The 22,734-nt window shown below is 33.0% G+C and overlaps 1 protein-coding gene across 1 annotated transcript in view; it reads right to left on the bottom strand.

Annotated features, from left to right (window-relative positions):
* The window catches only part of rsh (radish), a 79,016-nt gene extending 65,197 nt beyond the window's left edge, over positions 1-13,819 (bottom strand). Inside the window, exons 1-5 of the mRNA XM_068775613.1 lie at positions 13,782-13,819; positions 12,077-12,288; positions 11,347-11,991; positions 10,597-11,247; positions 7,037-7,125 (exon numbers count right to left, since the gene is read on the bottom strand). Of these exons, the coding sequence (XP_068631714.1) occupies positions 7,037-7,125; positions 10,597-11,247; positions 11,347-11,991; positions 12,077-12,288; positions 13,782-13,819 (1,635 nt within the window). The remainder of the gene's footprint in view (positions 1-7,036; positions 7,126-10,596; positions 11,248-11,346; positions 11,992-12,076; positions 12,289-13,781) is intronic.
* Positions 13,820-22,734: the final 8,915 nt, after the last annotated feature.

Raw genomic sequence — 22,734 nt, 5'->3', positions numbered from 1 at the left:
AAAATAAACAATTAGCCATTCGAAATAATAGTTATGTAATTTATTAATAACATAACCCTAAAACTAATTCTCTCTTTAATCAAAACAGTTAGGAATGGTTGTGTAGTTTATCCAAAGTATAACGTATTACCTTCCGTCACTTCAACCTACCTTTTGGAAATAAGACGGGCTAAACGCGAGTTAGATGATATTTTCTCATGTTCCACGTGTTCATTCGACGTAATACCTTTATTGGAAAAGTATCGTAATAAACTCAAAGACCGGAAAACGTCAGATGAAATTCAAACGTAAAGGAGTACGAAATCTCCAATATATATGTATGTATGTATAGATAGACATAAAAATCTAGAAATTGCGTATCGCGTAATTGTAAAAAGTGATCTCATACTCTGGAATCAAGTGATATGACACTCTGAAGCTCCTTGTATTTAATAAATTTTTGAATTGTACTGTGACTAAGGTTTAACTTTTAAAATGATGAAGTTTATTAGAACAATATATTAATATTTGAAAATTATTTCCAAGTTAGTAAAATTCGGGTTAATTCGACTGAAATGACAGTGTGCGGGGCACATTACACGTGCAACCGGCAGCCGTTGGGTTCGAAAGGTTCTCGAGCCGGTAGACGCAACTTGGGTACGTCCTCCACTAGGTCCGACGACATATTTAAGGTCACGTGAACTCCCTGGATGCGGGCAGCGCAAGATCGGTCATGGTGGCGTTCTTTGGGGGAGGCTTATGTCTTGTAATGGGCGTCTATCGGCAAACAAACATCGGCAAAAAAAAATACAAATCAAAGTGATAAAGTAAGCGGTTGTAAAATTGATTTGCGGAAGGCTCCAGGATCGAATGGAAACGTGTTGCGGTTTTGAGCAACACCAAACTCGTTTACGAACTCATTGTAAAGTAATTTTTAAGATAGCAATATATCATATCTTACTTATATGTTCCTTTGTTCAGAAGAGATAATTCAATAAATATATTCAATAAATTATATAAGACAAAATTTGTTTGATTTTAAACATAATACAGTCGTGATCATATAATCAATGTTTGTGTAGCTGTTCGTTCTTATAAGTAGCTAGTTATATTTTAAAATAGTCATAACTTTATTTTCTAAAAGTCTCTATAGTAACAAATTCAAATAGTAAATTATACTTACGAAAACCGTAATCTTTTATTATTATATGTTTAATATTAACCTGATTACATAATTAAAATATTTGTAGAATAAGCCATAAAATGTAAACACTGTTGGTGTCTTAATCATACGACAATTTTTATTGCAATGGTTTATTATTACCATCTTTATATATTTATCATAACATTTATGTTCCCCGGTGTTTTCATATAAAGCAATCAATTTTAAAACATTTACAACACTAAATGACGTATAAATAACTTAAAATTATAAATGATGCAGAGTGACTGAAATGGAGTGAACTGAATCGAATTGTGGTTATTATATTACACAAAGTAAGTGTGGAGTCAAATGCTTTGTATTAGTCGAATGTTTGTGTAACGCGCTATTAATAAGTAAAATAAAACATTTTTGTGAGAGTGAAAGATCTGGTTTTCCGAGTAGTATTCGTACAAAAAAGGAAATCAATGCAGCGAAGAATATAAATTAAAGAAATTCCGAATTCCGAAAGCAAAATATTTTATCTGAAGAAATAAATATAGTACCTAAAATCATTTAGTGTATTTTACAAGGATACTAAGGAATTACATTTTGATATTCAATTTTTCACTAACTATTTATTGTACATAAAGTACAAGTAAAATAAAAAAGACATAAAATAGGCATATAAAGAAGTAAAAGCTGCGGTCATATCACAGACGGCGATTTGTACACAACTATTAAGACAAATACTTAAAAATTATTTACAATAAGTTTCATTACATATAAATAACAAATAAAAGTAAGCTATCATACTTGAAAGTTACAGATTTACCCAGGAATTTTATATTGGGAAAATATTTATAGTTTTTAATATTAGTATATCTTGACTACGAAGGAACGCATTATCATTATATAATGTAATCATATACTTTTATAAAGGTAATAAACATTTTGAGTAATAATAGATAAATTATATAATGTTTTAAATCTTAACGTAGATAAAGTTTCCTAAGACGGTAACAATCCAAATAAAAATCTATTTACTACAGCACTCAAACGAGAAATTATTTAATTTAGAGTAAAAACTCGTGAAGATCTCGTCTTCAAAGCTTAGGATCACTACGCGTGAAATTGTTGAAGAATCATTAAATCAGTGTATATTAAATTGTGTTAATTAAATTCAACATAGAACGTAATATAAATTAAGTTTTAAATATTAAGAGAAAGCGACTAATGTTTTAATTTAATTGAATAAAGAAAAGAGCGATTAAACATCTCGTTAAGCTTTTGGAGAAAAAGCTGTAACGCATCTAACGTAAGATTTTTTTATATTCTCGCACTTATACTAAACACTTGTTATAGCTAATTTATTACGTAATGATTTGGATCTTTTTAGAATTGATTGTTGTACAATAGATCTGTATTTTGTTAGGATCTGTTATTAAAAAGTGATTTTAAATAAAGGCGCACCAACGGCATAATATAGAGAAGTTGTTTCAGAAATAATAATTAATTTATGATAAGATGGTAAGAAAAAGCGTTTTCAAAATTGTATAAAATCTGTCCTTGTAGACTTTATACTGTCAGAAGCTGTCGTCCTGATGCATTCCAATAGACAAATCAATTAATCTTAAATATTTTTGAGTAATCAATATATATATAGAGTGTTCGGAAATATATGTAAAGGCTTTAAACGTTTTTGCTGGTAAACGACCTATTCCCGTTTTAAAGCTTTTACATCTTTAACCAATTATCCTGCCCATCAAGCCTTAGATTAGTGGTGCCTTGGGTTTTATAATTTTTAATATTAGATAAGCTTTAAACTCAACGTGTACACGCATGGAACAGTAACAGTCAAATAATCTCGTCAACTAATTCTCGTATAAATTTGTGAGTTTCAATTAAGATACTTTATATTTATAACATGGTAGGTTGCAACCCGGCGGTACAGAGCTTAGACTTAGGTCGGGTCGATTTCCAGGATGAAATCTTATAAAATGCATGCTCTGTGCATGCATTTGTATAGGATTGCCACTGTTCACAGATAAGTATCTAGAGAATAAGCGACGTCCCCTGCGTACCAAAATCCAACCAATCGCCAGCCTGCCCAAGTCAAGCGTGGCGATTATGGTATATTACCGTAGATATCTTTGGGGAGGCCTAAACCTTGCAGTGTTATGGGCTGAAACGACTGTATAAATAATTGAAACCGAAAACCATACCTTCTCAAGTCATTTATACTCAATCTAGATTAAGAAAAGTCTCGAAAAGTTATGGTGAAGTTAGTAGTAGACACCCGGTCTATGGGTTGAAACGACAATGTTAATAATGTAAAAAATCTTCAATACCAATATTGCTGTTTTAAGTTTGAGATAGTATGTGGCAATAACCTTTTACTTTGTTTGAAAAAGGGATAAGGCAAAGTTAGTGATCTTACGTCAACCCTTGTTAGAAAGATGATAAAAGAAAATAAGTACAAAAACAACAGAAATGTAAAAGTTCACGTTATGTAAGTAATTGTGTAATAAAATAATGTATAAATTTGTTAAACCATTTTTCTTGCTTAAACTATATGTGGTAAGAATTATTATGTAAAATGTTAAAAGAAATTACGTTCATTTAATCTATAAGGAGATATGTAGATGAACGAAAATAGCCTATACTACGGATACTATGGATTGGTAAGTAGAAGTGGCAGTTTATCTTATCTATTACTATAATGAAATAGCCATAAGTATAGGCACTGAAAACTATTGAACTTTTAAGTTCATTTTAAATATTTATTTCTTTTTTATGGTTCAGAGATTATAGAATTCGATAATATAATTTCAGATAATAACCCCTTGAACGGCATTTTACGTTGAAGAGCACTCAAAAGCGCGAAGGAGATTTTCTTGATAGAGAAAAATACTCTAAAGAGATAGAACGAGGTAGATTTATATGAACGCCGTAAAAACTTTATTCTAGAAAATATTTATTCAAAATTTATTATGCAAATGCATAAATGCAACTCTAAGGGGTGAAATACGAAGTGATCGATGGACGTATTACTAGAATTCGAGTTATTAAAATATTGACTATTTAAACGTGATATTGAACGTAGTCTCTCAAACTAAGCCTGATTGGTAAGCTGATATTAACTCAACTTACAATGGAGAGACCTATGCATAAGATTTCCCTACAAGATCAAATCGGGAACGAGGAGGTCTGTAGACGAAGAAAGTAACCGAAATGATCCAGTAGGAAGATAGAAAACCTTTTAAAATTTGTCGGAAAGCCGAAGATGCAAGTCGCTTTCAAACGGTCATTGGATTGAGTAGGACGCGTTTGTCGTCCAGATGTTCACGGAGTACGGCGGAATCTCCGAGCACCTTCATAGGTTTCAGGTTCGGGAGATTCCCTCGCGCTCTTCTATAAGCTGAGGAAGGACCAGACCGTGGTGCACCTAATCTTCAGCGAATCTGTTCTTGTAGCGGATAGAGCGGATCATCAGTTTCGGTTGCAGGAAAAGATCGTCAAGGCGAACATCGTCTCATAGCTGAACATCGAGGGCAGTCAAATCAAAGCCAGACCTTCTTAGGCGATTATAAGAAGGTCATAGGACCTACAATAAGAAGGAACTGGTAATTAAAACAAAAAAGGAAGAAATAATAAAAATATAACATTAACAGTGTTTACAATTTAAATATGATAAATTGAACATTGATATAGATTGATAGAAAAAGAGATGAAGAGAAGAAAATATAATGAAGAGCATAATTTACAAAAATAGATGAATGTACTATAACTGCTGTATCTAGGAGAGAGGGCGAGGAAAGCGATAACAGAGGAATGAGTGAAAGATATTAAGAAGTATAAAAGAAGAGCGTTAAAATATACATAGAAACATACACAATACGAGAGAGCCCCATGGGTAATCTACGAAGGAGGCTTATGGCCAGCAGCTAACGTTATGCGTCTGAAATGGTAGTGATAATGAAACACGGATGCTAAACAGCATAGAACTGCGTTTACTCTTATCAGTTTGTAACAGTATGGCATTTTAGTCGACAAGTAATTCTATCCTGAAGCTCAACACTCGTCTAGTCTTCTATGACAGTCCATGGAATTTTATTTTTCGTATTCCGCGTCGCATATTAATCTTAAAATGCGATTTTAAATAACGTATATTATTTTATAGAAAGTTGATCTTGATCAATCGTTGCGCATCAAAACAACTTTGTATCGCTGCTATTATAAGTTTAAGTGCGCTCGTTTAAAATTGAAAGACCTTTTTGACCTAAAGAATTTATTTTGAAAGCGAGCGACCATTAAAAAAATAACGAAAATATCCTTTGAATAGCAAACGACGAGATTCTGTATGATTTTCTAAGGAGGATTATTTTGTTTAATAACCTGAACACGTTCTCCGAGATCAAGAGAATATACATCCTAGACGACAAATGTTTGGATAATCTTCCAAAAATTAAAATCAACTCTTTGGCAGAAGATGGCTTATTATGCTCAATGCAGAATGTGAAATGAAATGTAGTCAAAATGCATGCAACTTTATGCAGAATAATTGGAAATAAGTAGTAAAACCTTTAAAAGGACAAATGCGTAGCTTATATGCTGTCAATTAACGTACGATACACCCTATCCATAGTTTTATTAAAAAAAAAAATAATGTTAAAGTAGTAAGAAAAATCTGTTTTCAAAATTCGGATTGCTACGTATTAAATTTAATTATTGTTTACTATCGACCTGTGCAGATTTTGTATTAGCATAAGTTGTTCGTCTATTTATTTTATACAGTGTGATTGGAACTAAGCGTAAAAGCTGTAACGCGTTGTCGACCAATGAGCCATAAATTCGCCCCTTTAAAGCCGCTTATGACCAACCATCCTGTAGATGCCGTTGGAGATTTCTTTGGAAACAGATAATAAGAAGATATATTTTTTTATTCTTGGTAACGCTCCGAATTAAAGTCAATTTAAAAGCATAAAAAAATATGTCTTTTACTAACTACTATTTTGTGAAGTAATCGCAAAATAGGTTATAACAATAAGTTTGATAATATTTCTTAGGAAATTACTATTTCAAAGAGAATACCGTGTTAAATACAGCAAATTAGAAAAACTGTACTGTCGAAGAGATATCGAATGTCAATTGATTGTCAATATTTGTTTCAGTTGTATCATTACCACAGAGTGAAAACATTATCCATTATACTGGCATCGGATCTGTCGGTCGCTGAATGATTTTTATTTGAGCATTGTATTGTATGTTTAGAATGAATATGATTATAATTGACCAGATCTTCTTGTTCAATGTTCCTGTGTGCAAAGGCACATCGTCTAAAGAGACGATGGTCTACGATCAACGCGTATTTGTAAACAGTGATATCTTAGAAGAGGAAGAGAATATGTAATACCACCATTACTTAATTCATCATTACTTGGAAGTGACCTCTCACTTCAGGTCTCATTGGCAAGTAGATAGTCGCTTAACCATGGAAAGAGCTAGGTTCGGGCGAAAGTAACCAACATTGCCTTGCAGATTTGCAAGTTGAAGTAGGTAGGTAGGCTACAAAGCGCGCAAAATAGCCGCCAGGGCCATAAGGTTCGTTCGTTAATAACATAAACTTTTATAGTTCACAAATATCTGTTTCCAGATGTTAAGGGGGACCGGAAAGTAATGTCGTTTCTGTCGACTTATTATATAGAAAACCCGATTGAATTTTACCTTCCCAGTATTAAAAATGAATAAATATAATAGATGAATTAATATACTAGATAGCAAACGGTTGTTGATAACGAAAGTGAATATATTGTTGATTAGAAATAAAAACTGTTAAAAATACAGTCGTGTGAATTTAACTTAAAAAAGCGACATTACTTTCCAGACCCCCCCTTAAATATAAAAAGTTTTTACCTGATTTGGTCCTGTAAGATTCAATCCGCAGGAGTTGCAACGAAGACATTCCTCGTGATAATGATTGTTATCATACAACGGGGATGGTTCTGAAAACAGATCGCCATTGTAATTTTGGTCACAAAAATCCATGAAATATTATTTTATCATACATAATTAAATTTCATAATTCATTCAATAATATCAGTTATATAAGTACAATAGACATTATAAATGTTCCTTAAGTATATATTAAGCAATATAAAACTGGTATTTCATTGGATATATGTAAAATTAATTGCTACGAATTTTCTCAATTTTTTTTTGTGTTAATGTGTTTTTAGGTGGTTGTGCCAAATATTTTTAGCTAAGTCGCAGATACTCAAGTAAGTTTTTAGTTAATTTTTGTTTCCAGATCTTGTTGATGTTCATGTATAACGGTTTTTTTAAAATACTTTGCAAAAGATAAAACGAAACGCAATTTATTTACTTGTACATTTTTTTAGAACACAAAAAAAATGTTTACATAGGTTATTGTTGCAATACAGTATACGTTAAATGTAAATAATAGCAAAAGGTGTCCTATCGCACCACGACACATTGAAGGAAAACCTTTTCATTTCTTCAAAAACGACGAGTAAAGAAGGTATGATGGATGGTAACGTAATCGATCTAAAAAAACCTTTACGACGTAGGTGAGAAGCTGATAGTGAATCGGCCTAAAAAATAGGGTCGTTAAAAGATGAAATAACAGGTTTTTTCCAATATCTACATAAAAGTCAGAATTTATCTCTTGAACATAAAATTATCTAGTGAAAAAATGTCTACACATATTTATACATTAAAACCCTAACTTAAATGTCATATTTTCGAAAGCGTTTAACTACCGAAAAAAAAGGAAAATTTTCGGTTTGGATCTAATCCAAAGGGAATATTGCTGTAGTTTGGACAGATGCCAAGGAAATTTAAAAATTTGTTTTCGACAAATACGGTTTATTAAAAAAAGTAAACAGGAAACCGTAGGGAACATTTTTTAATTGCGTCGGCTACTTAACTCTCATACTTATTAATCATCCGATGTTTATTCTCATTACTAGAGACTGAAACAGAAACATTCAAGTCTTAATTAATTTGATTATCTTTATATATTTTCCTATATTTATAATTTTTTGTGGAAATTAAATACATACGATGTTTTAAGTACCTCTTAATTTTCTTATATTTTAAACCAAAATTTTCTTTTTTTTTCACATTCATAAATTCGGCAATTAAGCCATTGTTATAAAATAATTTAAGCTTAAATTAATTTACAATCACATTTTTAAAACTCGAGGAAATTTGGGAATAAATGGAAGTATATATAATGGGTTTCCTTTTTCAATTAGCATCTTTGATATCAGTTTTAAGACTAGACTATTCTGAAGTGTTGTCAAGTTGTCGTTTTAACTTAGTACATATAACAATTACGTACAAAATACCTGCGATTTTCTTTTCAAACGTTTAAATAACTGAAGAAATAAAAAAATATAGGGCATATAATTAATGCCATCGTAAATGCCGCCGTAAAATGGGCTATAAATACATATTTTCATTTTTTTTATAGCGCGAACTTAATATTGCTAGCGATAATATTATATTTATGTTACGTGCCCTTACCGGCGAAATGAATTTTACTTTTATTACTCATATTTCGTACTTTCTTACTTCTGTATTTGCATAACGTAAAATATGCAAAAATAAAACGAATTTCAACTTTCACTTTGACGGAGTATTTATACAAAAGAATGCTTTTGTTGTGTAAATGTATGGAAGTAATATTACGAAAATCTGGTTATTTTCGTATATAAATCTTTTAATTTTATTGTTGACAAAAGAACATTTCATTAAATTTGCTTATTCTTAAAAAGGTGAAATATAAGATATAACTATGAATCACCTTTCACATTATATAAAAACACAAGAAAGGACAAATAGAAGTTGATAGAGATCATCATTATCGTCATCATTTCAGCTGTAAGATGTCCACTGCTGGACATAGCCATCTCCTTTAGGTTTCTAATAGAAAAGAAGCCATGTCTATTACCTTTCTAATACTTTTCTACATATCCATTACATTTCTTTTGTTTATAAAATATAAACATTTTGTGAATAATTTTAAAAATATTATATACATGTAAAAATTTAGGGAAATAAATGGTAAATATTTTAATACCTAAATAATTATCAATGAATGAAATAGTTTATTACTTGTAAATATTTTCGAAAAGGTTGTGAGTGAAAAGATTTTTCGTTGCTTCTTTTATTTCAATAATAGATGATATTTAATGAAAGAAAATATGAATATCATAACACTCGTAAAAGATGTCATTGCTAAACTATTACGAGAATGTTTATCTAAACAGTATTCCATTATTATGACGTTTACTTTCACTTACCATGATGTCCCAGTTAACGTTTGTTTATACACGTATTTTTTTTAGGTTCAATTTTATTATATTTCATATATTAAATTACAAAATCACAATAGTTTTTATTAATGATGCATTATTTGGTGTTTTAATTTATCATATAGTTACAAAATCTTGCAACCGTTTATAGCACTAGATTAGGAAAATATTAATCGTCTTATGTCACACATTAGCACTGTTAGACGTTTTTGAGTTACATCAATTCGAAAGTTGAAATAATTATATCAAAAATACATATTACACTGGACAGTACATATAAAAGCGCGATAAACTTTCGATGTCCGTTTCATTTCATTACGATTCGATTCGTTGTAATATGTGATTACGGAAGGAAGGAACGCGGATTTTTATTTCGCGAATTGTGCTGTCAACGTGAAGGTTTAGAGGTTATTCGTTGTGTACGGCACGTCACTTTCGTTTTAGTAAACATGGCAGCGTTAGTGGGCAACAGATGACAGGGCGCGGGCGGGCAGACCTGCGCCGGGGGTCGCTTTCTCATCTCGGCACGAGGTCCACGCGGCCGCCGCCAGTCGCAAGTGGCGAGCCGAGCACCGCGTCCGACTCACCCGATGGCGCCACTATACAACGTCCTCTCGACTAACTGAGCCTCCTCTCAAGTCCTTCCTTTCGTCGATAAAGCGGTGCTTTGACGGGAATATGAGAGAGAGACGCCAAAACTACGCGCGAATCGATTGGCTGATGAAAAGGGGCGGGAACGAGCACGTGGCGACAGCTTTCCTTTCGAATAGTACAGTAGCTCTACGCTCTCGTAGCACTCCGCTTTCTTCGAAAGTTCACATCTTTTGTTTACAAGAACATTTGAGCTCGCGGTTCGGCATGCTAACCGTGATTTTTATTATTTGAATCGCAATTTTTATGTAAATCGCTATTAATAACTTTATGGATCGTGAATGACAACGTTTAACTATGTAAAAGTTTTGCAATACGTATTCTTCATTACATTTTTTATAACCTACATACATAGTATAATGGTAAATAAATACTGAAAAAAAATGTTAATATATATACTATAATATTTATACTTAACAGTTATTACGTTCTTAACATTATATAAAATAAAAGTTAAAAATATTTAAAAATTAAGTCGCTTACCCGTCTGTGTGCTAGAATCGAAGAACGTGCTCGTAGTCTCGACGGTCATAGTTCCAATGGTACCGTCTAATATCTGCGTCGAAGAATCTCGGCGACCCCTAGCGCGCATGCAGGCGTCGTCGCTCTGAGAGCTCTGTCGTCTAAAATTACGGCAGCGAATCATTTCCTCGGTGGTCGATTGCCGGCGAAAGCCGCGAGCTATTAATATTTCTTCCGTAGTCGACTGCCGACGGAATATTGTTCGTTCGGGAGGCCGTGCACATGGACTCGGGTCTCGGCTGGAGCACGAACTAGACTCGGGGCTGCGTGCTCGTCCCATGCGAGCACAGGATGCTTGCCTCCTAAGCCTGCTCCGACGTCTCGCGGCAGACGGACTCAGCTCGCCTCCACCGGCGCGATCAGGACTCAATTGATTTCTTTCACGACGTGGCCGTGCTGCCGAATCAGGGCTTAGCGAGTCTCGTCTTGCGCGTCCTTCATCATCAGGTCCTAGAGAAGGACCTGAGTCACGGCGTCTCGTTCCCGGAGGTCCAATAGGGTCATCGAAAGCAGTCGCTTGACGTTGCAGACGACCTAACCTACGTTCCGGGCTGGCTGTTGCCCGAGAATCCCTTCGGGCACGACCGCACTGAGTCGTAGAATCTCTTCTACTTCCAAGATTTGGAGGCGACTTTGCACTGGGGGTAACCTGTGTTCCTTGCGTCGTAGCCGGTGTTATTTGAGTAGCTTGAGCATTTTGCATCGTGCTAACAGCGGGTGTGGTGGGAGAAGTTGGCGATGGTGTCACAGCCGAAGTAATAATAGTCGGCATGGTCATGGGTGGGCATTCACCATCCGAACGACTCGGTTCGTGTACGGCAACTATGGTAACTGAAGGCGGCTGTGTCGACGGCCCGGGGTCGGACGATGCGTCAACGAAGGATGGCGGTGCCGGTGTAGGTGGCGAGGCTCGTCGTTTCTTATGCGCAGCGATAATACGCGGCGGAGGTACCGCTACAGAGTCACGTCTGTGGTGGCGGTGACCGTCTACTGAATCTCGGCGATCCTTGTCGTCGCCAGAGCTACGCCTCTTAAAGCGGCGTTCTCTCGATGGAACCACAGTAGTCGAATCTTTCCGTTCCCATGTTGGGAAATCCGCGCGGAAATCTTGAGGTGCTGCTTTTGAGTCTCGGCGCTTGGAAGCCATAGATTTTATGCCTGAATCTGCGGAAGAGTCCCTTCGGCGTCGTGGTGGCGGTTCGTGGCGGGCCCATGGTAAGGAACGTGCTAAGTCAGCTAAAGTTTCACGCCTCGACAACGGTGCACGCTGACGCCGGGGTTGGCTGCCTCCACCTCCCCACTCGCGCAATATATCTGTCAGTTGAGCTAAAGACGAGCGACGGCGACGAGGTCCTCCTATGGAAGTATTAATTTTACTAATATGAATATAATTGCAAAAAAAATTAAAGTTATAAAATTACAATAAATTCTGTTGTTTTACCTCGCGGTTGATCGGCTACATCTGGTTCCGGAGGGGAAAGGCAAGAAACCTGAGCAGCGGAGTCTCTGCGACTTCCGAGGCGTTGTCTCAAAGTGTTTTCTTCCAATGTGGAACGCGTCAGCTCGTCCCATCCGTTTCCACCGGCCCACACAAGGCCCACTTGGTGGGACAATATGGGCAGGTTGCATACGAAACATATTGCAGTCATCGTCCTGGTGAACAAATACAAGAAAATCAAAATCCATTCAACTAACATTCCAAACAGGTGACAAGGTTCCCGAACAAAGTTGATTAATGTTCTATTATTGATTTTAACAACTCACGCTTTATTGTTGCGAAAATACGGGTAAGGATACATGACGGCGGTCGGTTGCGGTCTGTTCTGTATACAAAGCCGCATATCACGCCCTTGTTTTCGCATCACCGACCTGATAACTGAACTAGTGGCTCGATATTAAGTAATAACCACTCCCATACTTGTCAACGTATCAAATTACTAATAGACAAATGCTATGGTTGAACACAAATGTAAGTCTGTTTATAATTATTCTTTTAACATTCGGAAGCGAGTATCAATTAATAAAATTTATTTTTCAAAAGTTTTCTTTTTGTTTTCCGATTTTCATCGAACAAAAGTGATAATCTATAACGTAACCGTGAGATTAAATTATTAGTTGGTTGTTCGGCAACGCTTATCGCCTTTCGTGCTTTTGTATCATGTTCAAAGGTTCATTTACTCCGCGCCATATCGTCATTGTATAGACGTGTTATTGGCACAAGCGGAGATGCTAATCGTATTGTGTTTTCGCATTGATAAAATTTATCTGTTATCCAAATGAATAAACACGAAACATCCTTCACGAATAATTTGTCTGTATAGAAATTACAGTAATATTTATTGAAATGGAATATCTTGTTTCTAGCTACTAACTATTGTGTTCAGTCAGACTATTACTATTTTAAAAATTAATAATATTTTTATTATATAATATATATAATTAATATATTTTCGGTATAGTAATTTCAACAACTATGAATGTCAAAGTAAAATAATTTGAAATCAAAATCTATTATTACATAAATGATTTTAAAATGTTACAATATAAACCCAGGTAATGTATAAGCCACTTAATAGATATATCGAACTCGATTACAAATATTACTTAATTAATTCTGACATAATGAATGTGTGTAATAAAAACATGTTTTAGTGTCAGTTAAATGAAATTAGTGTGAGGTGAAAATTTTACACAAGTTTATAGAAATTAATATCATGCAGACGGGAGAGTTTATTTACCTTAAACTTTTAAAATGAACTTGTCCATGCATACTGTTAGGTTACCAAAATTCCTAGAACTATTTACCGTAAAAGATAATAAGAATCTTTGTTGTGATTAGTTAGAAAGACAATTAAATGCTAAATTACTTTTTAAAAAAATTCAAATTACTTAACGCTTAGATATAGTATCGGAGGTGTTTGAGATAAGTTTTGATCAATTACTCGTTTAGATATTAACTTATTAGTGATAAGTGCGTATATGAATTTAGCTAAGGTGCAAAGTAATGTTATGTAATTATAATGATTGAAAAGTGAGTTATGTACAAGAGATAACTAAATGTATACTCTAAAATAAGTTTTTAAGGAAGAACAAAGCAAAGAGTGTTAACAGGCAGAACTTTAAGCATGCTTGGATATCATCGGGACCTGTAGTGACGCAGACGAGGTGAAGGGGATTGTGGCATGGCGGAAGCCGGGGCATTGGGGGCAGAACGCTAACTCGGAAAAATGCCGACACAGAATATCACATCAAACATTTTCAACATCTGAAACAATAGTGAAATTAATATAATTAGTAAAAACTAAAGCGAGCTTTCACAGCTTGAATGTGCGTTTGTACTATATGTTCATGTTATATATATTTTTATAGTGTACAAAAATATTTATTGTATAATTTTAGTGTAGTTTTATTTATGAATGAAAAATAATACCCTACAAAGTGACATCTCTTAACAAGTTTTATTTGTGTATTTTCTTTCGTTACAATACCGGTAGATGGCGGTACCTGTAACAGAACCGGACTCTCTGTTATCTCACTAGTTCTCAATGTAGTCTAGAGATGGCGCTGTATAACTAAAATTTCGTCTTCATTGTTTGTTACATATCTTTGTAACATGGCGTCCAAATGACGATATTCGACACAATTTCCTAGTTTTTGCAATAACTTCAAAGCTTTGCAGATATTGAAAAAACTAATGCAACGTGTAATGGAAGTTTCTAGATTAATAATAAAAATATTGTAATTATGGGACCCTGTAGCCTGTCATCTTAATTTAGATGTGATAGTTTTTATTTTTGTGTTTTATATTTTGTTTTAAAAACAGTTTATCTTAGGTTAGTTATAAATAAGCCATAATATTTTCTGAAATTTAATTGCGTTGAATTTTTTCATCGCGAATAAAATATATGTATTTTGTTCATTTCTACACTTTATGCTTAAGTAAGGTGTAGTAGAAACATAAGTTATTTTTGTAAATTATCAAGGATACATGTTTTAGAATATCCGTAAGCTCTGTTATAAACAACACAGTTTCACTATGTATTTTAATATCTGATTTATAAATTTGTTTATTAATCCTTGTCTTGTAAGCTTATTATTAAGGCATTTAAGAGAATTGATAAAGATAATATATTCAATAATGGTTCAGTATTGACATGTTTTTAAATTGTTTTGTAAATGTGCAGTAGAAACAAAAACATAAACATATTTTATTAAATTAGGGGGAAACTGTACTAAAATATTTTTTAAGAACAAAGCTAAAACATCCAGTAAACATATATTATATTACGAGTTCTTGTCTTGTCGTAATATTTTTTCAAAATGGAAATTGAGGCGATGCCTATTTTTTCAATAACTTCCTTTTTTTACTATTGCTCTGAATAAAGGTCCTAGTTTTCGGGGTAAATCCAGTCTGGCCAAGCTGATCTAAGTTGGCGTCATGTCGAATACAAACAAGAATAAATGGGGGAATGTTGTCCAATTTAGATTGGATTTTGATTGATGCGGATAACGAATAAACTTTGAAATGAATTTAGCTGGAACTCATGATTGTATAAATTTACTGTTAATCATTTCTGCTCTGCCTCTTTTATATTTTTTATAATCATCGTATGTTATTATATTTTGGTAGTGATTTTTTTTCTAGTTTCTTTAAATTGGCTACACTTTTGACTCATTTTTATACTCAACCTAAATGATTCATTTTTATATTCAACCTAAATGATTGATATGATGGCAGAAACAGAAATACATATTTGAGATTTCTGACAATGTACCGACTCAATACGATATCTCTAAAATACTAAGGTTATACACTTGAAATTAAGTAGGAATATTTATTTTGCCGACTAGATGTCAGCTTAGTTCTTGTATTTTAAGTTCCACCCGCAACTGGCGTTAATTAAGTTTGCGAAGCGGGTGTGGGACTGCTAGTAGGGTGTTATATACAAGAACGATGCCGTACCGAGCCACACGCTTCGAAGAACGCCGCCGCAACAAGAGATAACCCTTTGAAAATTGTACTATTGTCCCGAGTGTATTAATAGTCATGTAATTTTTTCACGATAAGCATTACTTATGGAATAATCATGCCGTTTATTTCAAACAACTGTGTTTCATAGCCGCTAGAAAAGTAAAGTCTATTCAAGAGTTTTTCTGGTGCCTCAGCAGGGGCCATTAGAATGAATGTTCCATCGACAGGAAGGCCGCTTAGGTCACTAAAGCAAACGCTTCATATACCAGGACACCATTTTAATAAAGTCGATACGTCGTTAGTATCAAAGTTTCTTCTTTATATATGCTATATATATACATATATATATATACATATATACTATATTTATTATATATGTGTTGAGTTTATCGCCTGTTTAGATAAATAATATCTTATACTTAAGAACAGGCTAAAGAAGCTCTGCGGGACCAAAAAAAAAGTTAAATACATTATTCTTAAAGTGTGTCTTATATGAAATTATTTACAGTAACCCTTGGCATACAAATGCACTCTGATTATTTGAGTTATCTTAAGGATTAATTATAATAAATATAATGCATGTTGAAGTAACACCGGACAGGCCTCAAAGAGCGCAGAATAAATGGCCGCTAGGGCGTTAAGATTCTAGAGTGGTGACCTACCCACGAGGTAGACAGACGACCTTGTTAAGGTCGTTAGAAGAAGAGTTGGGTGTAGGCCGCTTCCAATTAGTCCCCTAAGAAATGTAAGGGGAGGATTATGTCCAGCAGTGGACATCCTGTTACATAAACGATGGCGATAACAATGATGAATGTCATCAGTAAACACAAAGAAAAGATATCTTATTACATTGTAGTATCTCGGTGCATTATATAAACAAAGGTTCTTTTTAACATTAAAAATAAGCGTACCTACTCTTAAAATTTGTTTCGTTATTTCAGGCATCGAAATTCGATCGTTAATTTAAATTGAGATTGGCATCGCGTATCCAACTTCCGTCTGAAGCTTTCACGAAAAATCTAGCTAACAAGCAAATTTCATTCTCGATACCAAATATCGTATTACTCGACGTCGATATCAGACGCGATGCAACTTTATCCCTTGTTATCTTGCAATGCAACTTTGGTTGCAAATTCACCGGTAAAATTTTCACTAAAATTATATATGAATATTTTTCTTTTAAAATAAATCACTCTAACATCGACCAACTCAAGATTAAGACAAGCCTCTTCACGACTTGTTACCACCGAGAACTTAGTAATTTTGGTTACTTCATTCGCAGACAACTACATAATTTCTACAAGCCAAGTCCACCTGCCCACTGATCTGACCAAGACAAATCAATTACTGGATGCTCTGTTAATACCGCACTGAGGAAAGCAGAATATAGGTCGGAATGAACTTGTTATAGATTTTATCTAGTCGTTTCAAGACAGACACCACCTTCAGAAATGAAAGTTTTGTCTGTCTGAATGACTAAGATGAAGTGATAATACTTTCTAGTGTTATTGAATTTAAGAATTTATATATGCACAACTTTGAATTGTTTATAGAATTTAATATAAAGGAAAATCATCATTGTCATGTTTGATTTACACTTAATTAAAGTAAATAAATTGCTATTACTAGATCATCATGAATATCATCATAATTTCTCTTTCCTCCGAAGATTTCTTATAGAACTGGTTGGAAGTAGCTTGCTAGCCATTGGAGCATTCTATAATGACCTTAAAAACATCTTTAGGCTTTTTGGGTGGACGTAGGATACGTTGCACAACGTCAACTGTGGACCGAAATTAGGACATGTTGCGCTTGCCTCTAGTCTCCACTCCAGAACTTTAAGGCTCTAGCGGCCATTTGTTCTACTCTTCGATTGCGTAGAGAAATCCCGAGGATAGCCCATTGCTTCATTAGTAACTGTGAGTTAGTAGACTTGCCAATGAAGACATAAGGCGAGATCAGGTTTCAATGCCGTAAGTTATCTCCGGTAAGACATTGGTAGCAAACTTTTGTTTTTAGAATGGATTTTTGTTTGCTAATTTACTCAGCTTATTAGTACTTTATAATTTTTCTTCATTTATTATCATTGTTTAATCTTTAGGATTTTTATTTTGTTAATATTTCCGTACGTTATTATTGATTAGTTTTTGATTGATGCATTTTGCATCAAATCCATAATATATGCATTGCACTAAGTCTATTTTCATTATTACAAAACAAAAAAACGTTTATTATTACCCGATATTACTTTGGCATTTTGAGATTTCTTGTTTTTGGATTATAAACATTTTTGATCTTTACAATACGTTATAAAAATTAAGAATAAAATCACATACGACAACGTCTATAGTGTTGTCAATATATTTCAAAAAAGTATTAAACAAGAACAATGTTTAATAAAAATAATAAAATTATAAATATTTTAATGCTTTTTAATGACTCATACACGCGTGCGCACACCCAATACTTACACCTAAATATTTAAATAAACAAAGTTACTTCATTGTTTTTTTTAACTTAATTCATGTTACTGGGAAATATTTTTTTAACAACATCAGACTAAGTAAATTTGTTATTAAGCATTAACATTACGTAAATTATATAAAACATGTAAATATACTTTTTCTCTATCAACAATAAATAAGCGAAATTAATTTTAAAATCAATCTCCGATAATTACTGTACTCAATAATACTTGATACTTTATGGAAGGAAATGCGACGGTATAATCTTACTAATTAATTAATTTTGAAGTGGCTTCCATCCTTCGAAGAACCCTTAGATAATAAGCCTCTTATAGTTTTGCATCAATTTATGTACTCGAACATTCCATTGTATTTATAACATGATATCTTTAGATTCCTTCTTTAGAATAAGATCTTTTGAAGAAACGAGGTTTGAATCATATTTTTGTTGAGTGTTTAATAAAAATTAAAATGACATTTCGCTGCTTATTATTCGTTGCTTTTCTCTTTCATATTCACACATAATTTTATATAAGGTTAATGGTCTATCGTATTTCAAATTTTGCAAGAATCTTTTAATTTACGGACGTATTTTTTGGTTGTGTATATGTAAATCATCACTGTACTAAATTTTGGACGGAGATCTTAATCAATTCTTAAATTAAGTAATATTCAATCGGTATAAATTAGAAATTGGTGTGACAGGTAGAGACTCTTAAAGTGATCTTGTTTTCGGATGTTGACAATTTTTATATATATGGGAGTTTAACGAATCAGTAACATAAGCATTGGTAACCGGATTACTATAATGATTATCACCATTGTTTTAACCGCAGAAGTTACATTGGTGGAGGTCACCTCTAGAAACTTTCAGTAGGATCGGCTCGATGCGGTTTGTAACCAGCGTGTTCCGACAACCTTGACAGGGTGAACGTCAGTGGACGTCCTTTGCTGCTCTTGTCGGTTCATGGTTTTCATTCTAAAATCTTAAGAAACTATACTCGCATAAAGCACGACCGTTTTTTTTGTATCGACTCTGTTTTTAATAGCTTAGTGCTTAGACATACCCGTTGCGCATCTCGAATTTGTTTCATTTATATAGTTATTAAAATAAATGCAGAAACACCTCTTTATTAAATATTTACGAAGGTGTCTATGTATTGTAACTCTTTGTATAGCTTTAAGCATAATTATAAAACCTTACTATTCTGTCGTTATCTATGTACTATGCTTATTACGCTAGTTAGCATTTTACGTAAACCCCATGTGCTCTATGATTTTGTCAGTTGAAAATTGTGCGTATGTGTGTATTTTCGTAATGAAGCTTAGTATATTTTTTTAGAATCATTCATGATCATCATCAACATGCTAGCTGTTAACCGCACACTGGAAGGCAGAGGCCTCTATCATAGATCGTCAAGGTGGCCATTTTTACGCTGTCTTCACTTCACGTGACTTTGCCTATGTCATCGATCCATCTAGTGGAAGTCATTATAACCTAAAATTTTTATATATTTATTTTAATCTCATGGAATGAATGAACGCATCGAACAGTAATACTTGTTTAGTTTGCAATTTAATATTCGACCGAGTTTTTTCGGCAGAATTCATTAAGACCAAACAAAAATTGTTGCAAATCATGTCACTAACGAGCCAATGTAAACACATTCATAATCTTTTTTAAAGCGTACGGTGCTTTCAAGGTTAACGAATATTACGTGATATTTCAATATTTTGTTGTCACGCAAATATTCAAATATGATATCAAAAAAGGCTCAAATAACGATTTCATCAAACCTAGTTTTGGAAGCAAAATCGTTTTATGGGTTATTAATTATTATTATACGGTTTACTTATTAATTATTTTCTTTTAGTTTAGGTTGATTTGGTTATGTCCTAGACCAATAATCATCAACATTATTTCAGCAATAGCACGTCCACTGCTGGACATCCTGCCGATTTTTTTGGCCTCCACTACTGGGGAACTGTCGTACCCATATCTGATTTTTGGGACAGGTACATTTGTAATCTTTTATCGAATTTTTCAGATACTTTTTACTTTTTCCGCACATCTTTTATTCTTCTTAAGAACTTTCTTTTATCTTCTTACATTCTACAATTCTCTACCTTTTTTTTAAACCAACTTTACCTTTCGTTCGTCACTACTCTTTCTTCACCTCGTTTCTCAGTTATCAGAAATACAAGTACTAATAATAATCACAGATACTTTAATATTCTTCTATTACTAACTTACTTTATCGGGTTATCACATTTTATCACAGTCTATATTTTTATCCCTTTTGCTACATTCTCTTTTTCTTCTTGTCTTTATTTTTTTATTTTAATATCCACTATTTTTCCGTATCTTTTTATTTATTACCTCCTAGCTTTGTTTGGTTACACGACCTCGAAAATTTTTAATTTTGAGTTTTGTTCCTAAATATTGCATCACATCTTACTGATTTTAAGCGGCCTGCATCTAGCGTCTTAAAAGACCTTAAGTAGTCTGTGCACCTTGAGGGCCGGGGCCTTAGAGTTCTGGAGTGGTTTCCTATTCTAGGGAACTCTAAGGGCCCGCGGCTATTTGTTCTGCACACTATGTAGCCTTCAGTTTGCCTACCCGCTGGTTGGTTAGTTTTGTTCGTCTACGGATCTCCTCATTTTTGATTTGAACTCGTAGAGAAATCCCAACCATAACTCTCTCCATTCTTAAGCGACTATGAGTTTGCCATAGAGGCTCGGGTTAAAACATGGTCTACGTTTCGCTGCTGTTAGTCACATACATCGGTTGTAGACTTCCATCTTAAGGCATCGAGGGTATTGGCTAGAAGATGTTAAATAGCTTTCTCATAGTAGGAGTTATCTAGTGTTAGGCACACTACATTTCTTTTATTGGTTACTTACGTACTGTAACGATAGAGTTGTATCAAAAATTGTTATAATATAAATGTTGTAAAGTTTACATATTTGTATATATATAATTCATAAAATATTTTATCACAGCACTAAACGTCTTTTTGTTAGATAGATGGTTTTAGGTGGAACAATTGTAGAAATATTTTATATTAATTTTATGTGTTAAATTATTTAATATGAATCAGTTATTATCAAACCTATTAATTTAACCCTGTTATTGTTTTTTTAATAAAAACGTTATAAATTAAGGTACTTGTATTTTACTAAAACTAAAAACTTTTGTTTATGAAAGCCAGATTCGTTCGTGCATACCTGGTTGCAGCGGTTTACTAGTATTTTCGCTTTGGTTTTAAATGAAAATGTAATTTTCATGTCTAATGTTGAAGGTCAAAATAATTTAGTATTGTAAGTTGATGATATGGAAAATAATAAAAATATGTAATATAAGGCTTATAAATATATTTTAATCTTAATTATGTCCCCGTTCACATTTAAAATTCATACGATTAAAAGAATTATTTTATAAAGTGTTAACATGAAGATGCATATGCATGTAAATATTTTATATATTTATATGCATATGTATTTTTTATGGGAATCACATCAAATCAATTTTGTTGAAGTCTTTGAGAAAAGGGTGTATAGTATAACTAATTTGTGGAAACTCAGAATACTAATATTTATGTTTTGTTTATAATCTGTAGCGTGTTTGTTTGTAATGTGTCTAACTTAAATATTCTTTGAACAAGCACAGAAATATGAAAAATTATCGCAACATCGACTGTTAATAATATTTTAACTAAATAATTAAAATTTAAGACGAATAAACACTTACATTTTGCAGATAAAATATCTCCAAAGTCTTACAGTTCTTCAAGAGTATTGTCCGATACGGCATCTGTAACAAGTTAAAATATTATACAATAAATAAAGATAATTTATTTATTTATACAGTACCTAAAAGGTTTAATGTTTTTCACAATAAATATATGTTGAATACTCTATTTGCCCCAAAAGTAATAAATTAATATGATAAACGAAAAATTCAAAGTATTTAATACTTTATAGTACAATTGTTTTTCAAATTTAAAATTTGTTTAAGTAAATGGTGTGAACCTATTTAATTATATGTTACACGCGAGTTAATTGGTTGAAGTAAAAATGTTTATTAAACAAAAAAAATTGTGCTTCATTGCGAGTCGTATATTACGCATAATATAGAACGGATAAATTGTCGGAAATTGCCTAGTGAATTATATTTTTTCATAAAGCTCCAAATCCTTACAGTGTAATAAAATTAATGTTAAGCGTTCACCGGTTGCTGAATTTACTTTTATTTGTTTTATTTTATTAATACGCAGGAAAAATACGGTAATTGTAAAACAAAAGTTTATGCACAAATTATTCAAATGTGATACAATGGCAGTTTCCAAGATTTAAATAAAACAACGTCCAAGTAAAAAGTACATATATAAAGTTGTAGGTTTTGACATCTATTACTAATAATATATTGAATAATGAAGATCAGACAGGTTCAGACAGCTGTGATACCCAGAATTTAAACATAAAATACAGTGTATTAGAATCCTCACCAAATGCCAACTTTCAGATGTAGAATTGTAAAATTCTTTAGCCCACAAGAAGAATGTCATATTTCATAGAAACTATAATCACATTGCGATCTTTTGTAATGGTATTCTACAATTTCTTCACCTTGAAAGTTTAAACTAGTACTTTTACGACGAG

This window comes from Battus philenor, unplaced genomic scaffold (genome assembly GCF_028537555.1).
Source record: "Battus philenor isolate CCGP_79_NKW_IND1 unplaced genomic scaffold, ilBatPhil1.0.hap1 SCAF_11, whole genome shotgun sequence".
NCBI lineage: Eukaryota > Metazoa > Arthropoda > Insecta > Lepidoptera > Papilionidae > Battus > Battus philenor.
The sequence above is the reverse complement of the archived record's forward strand: the minus strand, read 5'-3'. Positions and strand labels throughout refer to the sequence as shown.